The sequence below is a fragment of the Pteropus vampyrus genome, unplaced genomic scaffold (genome assembly GCF_000151845.1).
Source record: "Pteropus vampyrus isolate Shadow unplaced genomic scaffold, Pvam_2.0 Scaffold52, whole genome shotgun sequence".
NCBI classification, from domain to species: domain Eukaryota; kingdom Metazoa; phylum Chordata; class Mammalia; order Chiroptera; family Pteropodidae; genus Pteropus; species Pteropus vampyrus.
The window spans coordinates 335,404-343,925 of NW_011888833.1; the positions used below are offsets into that span (position 1 = coordinate 335,404).

Consider the following 8,522-nt stretch of genomic DNA (forward strand, 5'->3'; position numbering starts at 1 on the left):
CCTCACCTTGGCTGCACAGGAGCCCCGCGCCCCAGAGGACGACGAGGAACGTGGGGTACGCGTCCACGCAGTTCTGGCTGTGGGATAAATAAAAACGGAGACGAGACGTCAGCCACGGTTTTACCGCAGCGTCGTCGGCGACCCCCCTGAAACCCCCCACGCGTAAGCACAAACCCGCTCAGGACCCCACGCACGCCGGCCCCCAGACCCGCGGCGCCGGCCACCGCGTGGGACACGGGCAGCCAGACCACGGCCCAGAAGGGACGCAGGCTCAGAACCCATTTCCTCTCCTCTGCGGAGAAGCCCGGCGGAGGCCCAGAGCTCCTGCCTGTAGCCGTGCCGGGCGCTTCGGGGACCTAGCGTGGGACATCAGATAGCAGGGCTGCGGTGGCAGGCGGGTGGCTTCTCAGGAGCAGAGCTGGTTGGCTCCTCAGGGGCCGGGCGGGGAGGTGACAGCCTGACCAGCTCTGCTGCTTCCTCATTGCCATAAAAGAAAAGCGATGTAACGTCTCACGAGGGACAGTGGGATTCCGCCCGGGGCCCCCCGCCTGCCGAGGCCCGTGCAGGACACAGCGTGACACTGAGGAGGCGGGAGAGGCTTCCCTCGCCCGTGTGTGCAAGGCGCTGAGTCCACAGCGACCTCGATGACGCCCCTGGTCACACGCCGTCCTTACAGCTGCCCCACGCCGTGTCCGGAGGGGCCCTCGCCTCTCCCCCTGCATGTGGCGACGGCACCTTACACGAGTTCCCTGCCCTCCTCTGAGTGGGTCGGTGTAAGTGGGTCGATCTGATGCTGAGGACCGAGACACCGAGGCCCCCACAGTGACAGAATCCCCCCTGTGGGCGGTTCAGTGAGGGGTGCCTTTGAGATCAGAATGCAGGACAAGCCACACTGGAGCGCTGGGCATGGGAGGTGGGACCGGGAACATGTGGCGGCAGAGACCGGGAAGTTAGCCTGGCAGAGCCCTACAAACGTGTCTGTGAGTGGCTCAGACTGTGTACACAGCAGTTTAGAAGCTGGGCGACAAACGGGAGCCAGTGAGGAAAAGGGGCACCGCAGAGACCGCCCCCCCAGCTCCCCCATGCCCGGGCCGCGCTTAAAGCAACTGACAAGTAGCTGAGTGGGGCAAAGGGCAGCCGAGAAAGCGTGTCGGGGACAGTCACGAAGGCCCGCACAGTGGAGAACCCTTGAAGCCACTTCGGTTCACAGGCGAGGTCGGTCCCCAGCGGGTGGCGCCTTCTCCCTGGCCATTACCACGGAGCCCCCAGCCCTCAGGGGACTCCTGGCCCTGTGTCTGAGCTGTTGCTGATACTCTAAAACTCCGTTCTGTGGGGTCCACGACTCCTCCCTCGGAAGCGTCCCTGGGGACGTCAGCCACCTCCGAGCCGAGCCTAAGGCCCGTCAGCAGCTCACAGCCGAAGACCCCCATTCCGACAGGCCTGGGGGCACAGGCACAGAGGGGCAGGGGACACACCGGTGGTGGAGCCTCTATTTAAATGCTTTCCGCATGGAGGGAAGATGAAGGTTCGCGTGACGTCCACCGGCACCCTCGTCCCGAGCGGCATTAGGAAGTGGACGGTGTCACCCTCAGACTGCCAGCAAGGGGACCTCAGGGGCAATGAGGGCCAGGCCGCTGCTGGGTTTCAGGGGCGAGGGGGGTGTGGGGGTCCCACCCCCTTCCCCTGGGTCCTCTTCCTCTAGCACTGGCACTTGCTAAGATGGTGACGGGGTGTCCAGCAGCTCCTGGGAACCCGCCCCCCGCATCCTGGAGGCTGGTCCGGACGGACACGCGTCATTAGGCAGGGAGGCCCCTGTGCCCGCCCCGTCGACCAGCAGGCGCAGGGTTTGGACTCACTTGGCAGTGTAGACCCGCTCGAAGGCCAGCGTTCCTGTCCTCTGGAAGCTGCGCCCAGACTGCGTCCTGCTTTCGTGCTCCACCTTGTGGGCGAAGAACCCTGGCGGGGAGAGGTTTGCGTTTGGGGTGCGCCCGGCACGCTCGTGAGCCTGCCGCCCCGCATGAAATGTTCCGTGTTTCCTCGACCTGACCTCAGACGACCCGAAATGTCAGCCAAAACTGACTCAGCAGCTGCTCTCTATCCAACCGCTGTGCGGGTGCGACTCTGAGCGAGACACAGCCCCCCCTTCATGCTCCGACAGTCGAGGAAGCAGATGCATGAGGGAAGGGGACCCCACCTCCCCCACAGTGACACACGCCCGGAGGAGATGGAGCGAGAACACGGCGCCCCCCCAGGGCCCGGTGAGATCAGTGCTCGGGTCCTAGAGGTGGGAGCACCAAGGATAGCACCTGAGGAACTGGTAGGAATTGGCCGGCAGATGCGGGGGGAACAGGGGACAGCAGGGGAGAACCCTCCTCTTAGGGGGAACGGAATATGCAAAGGTCCAGAGACAAGTCCCTGGTTCAGTGAGTCCTGCTTCCAATGGGGAGTGGGGAGCAGAACCCCAAGAACCACAATGCCGCCAGAGTGGTAGGTAGTGAGCTGTCCTTTCAACGACACTCAGCCACTGTCATGCTCAGACCCTTAGCTTGCGCCCGAGAGCAACACACACACACACACACACACACACACACACACACACACACACACACGGAGCCATGGCCGCCCGGGAACTTACGTCCTGGCAAGGATGGGGACAGACGACACACAGCAAACAAAACGCATCAGAGCAGGTGCACACGGGCCGAGCGGGGAACGCGGCCGGCCAGGGAGTGCCCAGCAGAGCGGACAGAGCGAGTGAGTGAGCGAGCAAGGTGGGAAGACGGCCTGAGACCCGACACGCGGCCCCTGGGTGCGCCCGTGAGACCGTGACCTTGGCGAGAGCCAGGTTAGGACGTTCGGAATTGGCTTCCGTCTGGAGGAAAACAGGGAGTTATGGACGGGTGTAGGCTGAGGGACGGCACGGTCGGAAAGTCACCGTGTTTAGCGTGGGGACGAAGGTGCAGAGGAATGAGCCCAGGACGGGGGAAGATGGCAGGGAGCTGACGAGGGTCACAGCTGCGGACCCTAAGAGGTGCTGCCTCCGAGCAGACAGCGCCCGGCTGGCTGGTCTACAGATGGGGTGCCGGGCTGCAAATGAACCCCCTCCCTTCCGATCCTTTGTGAGATTCTCGGGGACGTGCCACAGGATTCCTCTTCGTCAACTCCGTATTCACCTCTTCGGAAGGCGTGGAAAAGGCCTCTTACCCATCGCGTACGTGACTAAAGGCCTTCCATGCTGTCCCTCACGGGAACGGCCCGGCTTGTGGGCAGGGGACCCACGCTAGGCACGAGGCGTTAATTCCCTGCCGGGCCTCGCGCCAACTCCGTGACAGGGGCGGAGCTGTCCCCACCCCATAGACGAGGACGCTGCGGCTCAGGGAGGCCACATAACCGTGTCGGCATCACGCCGTGAGGCGCGGACGCCGCTGGCACCAGGGGCAGTGCCCTCACTCACACTGCGACACCCGCTGCCCGCTTTTCACCGGCCACACAGGGCTTGAGGGCACGCCTGAGCCCCGGAAGCCTCCCCAGAACTCTGAGCATAGTCTCTCGAGAACCCGGGGTGACGTCCCGGCCTCCGAGCTCATGCCCCGAGGGAGTGTCAGGACGGCCACACTTCTCTGCGTCAGCCCCTCGCTCAGAGGACAAACCCCTTCCTCTCTTCCAGGCCGGCCCTCTGCCTGTGACCTTGACCCTGTTCCTGCCACCTCTTCAGGGCTCTGCTTCATTGGTGTGTCCCCCATTTCCTGAACCTCCAGTCTCTTTTTTTTTTTCTCCTCTTTACCCCAGAAACACACCCAGATCTTTCTCGCCCCGAAAACAAGACAGAAACAAGCCTGTCTCAGTCCGATCCTCCACTCTCCTTCCTTCTAAGCTACACTTGGAAGAGTTGGGCTGGCCTTGCCCACCCCCCAAGCTCCTCACGCTCACCCCCTTGTCATCGCCCAGCAGGCTGCAGACACTGCGTGCACAAGGACCACTCACACGTGCCCCTTGGCTAACAGCTAACATTAGGCCAAACCAGAGAACATGAGGGGTGGGGCCAGAGACGCAGAGAGAGAAGGCTGACTGCTCGCTGGGTGCTGCCAGGGCCTTCCCGACTTCATGTCACACAAGGCCTCCCGGCGGAGGAAAGCCAGGGTCGGAGACGCCAGACAACCTCTTCAGAGTCGCATGAAAGAGATCACGAGATCTCGGTGAGCCGCGAAGTTAGTCTGAGCGGGCAGCGATATGGGTCCTCAAAGGGACGTGTCGCACGTGGATGGTTTTCGTGGAATTGTCTGGACGTCGGGAACATGGGGGACACCCGAATCTGCAGTTTCGGAAGAACCCGGCGAGATGGGCGGGTAACCCCAGGGACCAGGGACTCTGGAAGCCAAGCCATGTGAGAAACGATATGGAGGAGAAGATGGGTCACAGCTGACTTCGTGAAGGCAGAAGCGGCAGCACAGTCTGAGCCTTTCCGGAGAACAGAGCCGTGACCGGGAGGCAGAAGCACGGGGCAGGTTTCCGCTCAGCGTTAGGAAGGACCTCCCGGGCAGCGGGCTTCGGAGAGGGTTCGCATCCTGGCGTCACCACTCCCGGCTCGAGGAACCCCAACCAACGGTCCAGCCTCCCCGAACCCCACTCTGCTTAACTGTAAAACAGGAGTAACTAGAGGATCTGTTTCCAAGGGGGCAGGGACGAAACGAGACAGGGTCACGTCCAGCAGGAAGCGCTGTGCTGGACACGAGCAAACACTTCTGGACCCTGACTGCCGTCAGGGCACGCTCGGTGGGTCGCGAGCCCCCCACCAGCGGGGTGTCCGGCAGGAGCCACTGAGGACGGTGTAAAGACTTTTGCAACAGAGAGCGTCATGGCTCAGGAGCTGGCGCCTAGGGCCGGTCACGCCCGGGTTGGGGTGTGTGACCTTCCAACAACGGTGCTGCCGAGACTCGCTGTGTGTGTGTGTCAAGCAGGTGTACCAGGGGTGTCAAAGAAAGGCGGGTGCTCCTGCCAGCTCTCCTACCCTCCCCATCACAGTCCACAGACCCCGAAGACCACAGGGCATTGTGTCCCCCCTCTTGGCTTCGCAGCAAGAAGGCAGCTGAGGCGGTGGCCACCCAGGCCCCCAAGAACCAAGCTCACGCGTGTACGAGAGCACAGAGCCCCGGGGGCCACACGGACGGACGTGACTGGACCTGGCTAGGGACAAAGACGAAGTGTGCGGTGCCTGGCAACAGCATGTAAATATTTTTAAAAACTAACAGGAAGGGAGCGGAATGACATGTGGGGGGGGCGGGGGGGAGGAAAGCACCATCTTTGCATGTTTTCCCGAGTCTGTAAGGTGGGTCTGTGGCTGAGGTTGATTAGAATTGCAAAGATGCCTCTGGACACACATTCAGACCTTTGTCTTTACCTAAAGCTCACTTGAAAACGAGCCGAGGTGCCTGCCCCAGGTCCCTGGGGAGTTTCTTACTTCCTACGCGGCCTGTTTAACGGGGGACAGCGGGAACCCAGGGCTGCGTCTCAGAGAGCAGCACAGCTCGTCCTAAGCCACCGAGGGGCTCAGAAGAGCAACCGGTCCCTTCCCCAGGCTGGGACAGTGCCGTGAGGTCACTCTGCCCCCATGTGGCTGGAACAGCTCAGAGGGGACTGGGGAGGGACAGAGGCTGTGACGGGGGCCAGTGTGGGGTCCGCCCAGCATGAAAAAGCCTCCCGCCCAAAACAGAAGCTCCGTGCTTGTCCACACGTGTGTCCCCCACCAGGAAGCCCGCACCCCACTGGTCAGCTGGCGAAACCCTGTGAGCGAGGACACTGCTGTCTTCTTCTGCCTTAAATGGCCTTTAGACATTTGGCCCTCTAAATCCACCCCTCCCCCATACCAACGGACTCCTTAACCCCACCTGCCCAAAATAACTGAAGTGTCCGCATCCAGCTCAAGTCTGCTCACGGTTTGCTAGGTCACCACGGAAAAGGCCAGCACCCGCCTGACAGCCCAGGGCCGGTCCTGGTGCCTCTCCCTTAGGAGAGATGAAGAGACTTGTCACAGCAGGAGACACCGCAGCTCCCCCGGGCCACCACCAGCTCTGAACTGAGAGGGAGCAGCTCAGAGCCAACCTCCCAGTCGAGCTCAGCCCTGTCCGCCCAGGCGAGTGTGAGGGCACCAGCTTCCGGCCCCGACACCCGACAGCTGCGTTGGTGGGTTCATGGGGAAGGGCGGAGGGGAGACCCCGCGGAGTTTAGCTAGCACTGCCCAACCCCCGCCCACGTCACAGCCTCCACAGAGAGGGCATCGCAGACTTCTGCTCACCTTCCCCCACTGCCCTTCCCTCCCTGGGGGCTGGGACTGTAGCTACCTGTCCACTGCTGCACCCCATGCACTGGCCACTGCCTGGCACACAGCCGGGTCCCTGTAGGTGTGTGCAGGTGTAATGAGTGAACATCTCGCACAAACGGAGGGGGCCCAGGCACGGGGCCCGCATGGAAGTGGCCGTCCAAGTGCTCCATGTTCCCTCTGGAGCCGCCCCGCTCCCCCACTGCCACTGCGTGCGATCTAGTACGAAAACGTCGGGGTCAGGAAATCACCAAGTCGTCGCCCCCAGGACACAAGCGCGGGGTGTGCGAAGCTGGGGCTCCAATGCATGGGGGGCCACGGAGAAGCCGTGCTCTGTGCCCGGAAGGCTAATCACCAGCCTCGGTCCACACTTGAGTTGGGGGGAAAATCAGAAGATCCCAGGTTGGTTAAACACTTAAGTTCCCAGAGCGTGATGGGAATTGCCATGAAGCGACACAGCCGCCCTTAGTAAGGGCTCCCGTTTGCTCCATCTTCATACACTACAGGACGCAAAGCCACAGGAGCTACTTAGAAAAGAGTCTGACGTAGCCCTCGCCCGGAGCCGCCAGGAGAAGGTCCCGCACGGTCCTACGCGTTCGGGTCTGGGTATCCTGCTCGGTTCATGGAGATGCAAACCCAAACAGGACAAACTTCTCTCTCTCTCTCTCCCTCTCTTTACGTAAATAAATCATACATATGAAAACATGCTTCGAAAATTATACAGTGCTATAGAACAAGAAAACATCACAAAGAACATGTTTCTTCAAAAGAAAGAAAGCAGTACTACAGGGGAGAGAGTGATAAGGAGGTTTCCCTTTCACACTCCTGAAATTCATTTTTTTTTTAGCCTATGCCTGACAGGTAACTTCAGATGCCCTGAGGTCGCCCCCACCGCACGCGTAAAGCCCAGAGTCTGAGTGAACACACATCCACTTTCTCTTCCCTGGCTTCGAGCCCTCCTGTTCGGCGACATTGATTAAATGTCGGAATGCTGACTGCCAGCACTTCCGGCCCTTCCGTGGGGGCTTTTGGGATGCCTCCAGGTCACTGTCCCGGCACGGCCAATGGGATTAGTCGTCCCGTTCAACTGGTAGACCCTGAGTCCATGCAGAGATGCACACACCTCTACACATTCAAGTAAGAAGAAACACACATAAAGCAGGTGTGTGTGCACGTACACACACCCACACACACACACACACACACACACATGCAAATCTGTGCAAGTCTGGCTCTCAGACGACTAGCCAACAAAAACGCCCCCGTGCTACCCCCAAAGGCGGGGGGGCCTCCTTACCGTTCTGGACCACGCTGATGAGGGTGACGATGACCAACAGGACGATATTGCCCAGGGTCTCTTGGTCCATGTTGGTGGCTTCGGGCTCCTCAGCGAGGACTGCTTGGTGGCACCCAGGCCCGCACTGTGCAGGAAGGGGAAGTGGGGGCCAGCTCTCTGCCTTTCATCATGAGAATTTCTGAAGGGCCCAGCACGGTTACAGTGCCGCCTGGTTCTTCCTTTTTTTTTTTTTTCAGTTAGCCGCCAATGTGCTCCGGCTCAGTGTGACCTGCCAGGGCTGGGCAGAGGAGCAGGAAGAAAAGAAAAAATAAAACTTGCTTTTTATTTGCAGAACACCCAAAAGATCTGTTCCCGAGTACTATCGTTCTTCCCCAGAATTCCTGGGGGAATTCTGCAAGGAATAACAAACAGGTGGCAGACTCCCCAGGGGCAGCCACGTAATAAGGCCTGGGTGAATGAATGAATGAATGAATGAGGAGGAAGAGGCTCAGCTGATGTTTCCACTTCTACAAAACCAAAGCAACAAGAGAATTAAAACTCAACCAAAGAATTAAGAAAAGTGGCAGAAACGGGGTTGCAGAGGACACCTACAAAAAAAAAACCTTCCCAAGGGGAAGCGTTGAACACTGAGGCTGGCTTCCCTAGCTCATTGTGGGGACTCCCTCCCCCGGGGAGAGAGAGAGAAGGTGTGACGGTGAACTTGCTGGGAGGGGTGGCAGGTGGCCTGGCGTTTGATAGCACAGCTTTCTCTGCGGTAAATGGCAACCCTCGGCAAGTGACTCAGAAAATCCAAGGTTCCTGCAATCTTCGGTCGTCCTTAAAGAAAAGAAAGGAAAACGGATACATTTCACAGGAAATAACATTCCCCCGGGCGCCCGTCGGTAAAGGTGACTGAGCAGAACCCGCCCC

The 8,522-nt window shown here is 60.1% G+C and overlaps 1 protein-coding gene across 2 annotated transcripts in view; it reads right to left on the reverse strand.

The window, feature by feature from the left end:
- The window catches only part of ALOX5AP (arachidonate 5-lipoxygenase activating protein), an 18,791-nt gene extending 10,972 nt beyond the window's left edge, over positions 1-7,819 (reverse strand). For both annotated transcript variants that reach the window (XM_011360193.1, XM_011360194.2), the window contains exons 1-3: positions 7,614-7,819; positions 1,857-1,956; positions 7-77 (exon numbers count right to left, since the gene is read on the reverse strand). In XM_011360193.1, coding sequence (XP_011358495.1) covers positions 7-77; positions 1,857-1,956; positions 7,614-7,683 — 241 coding nt within the window. In that variant the 5' untranslated portion in view covers positions 7,684-7,819. The remainder of the gene's footprint in view (positions 1-6; positions 78-1,856; positions 1,957-7,613) is intronic.
- Positions 7,820-8,522: the final 703 nt, after the last annotated feature.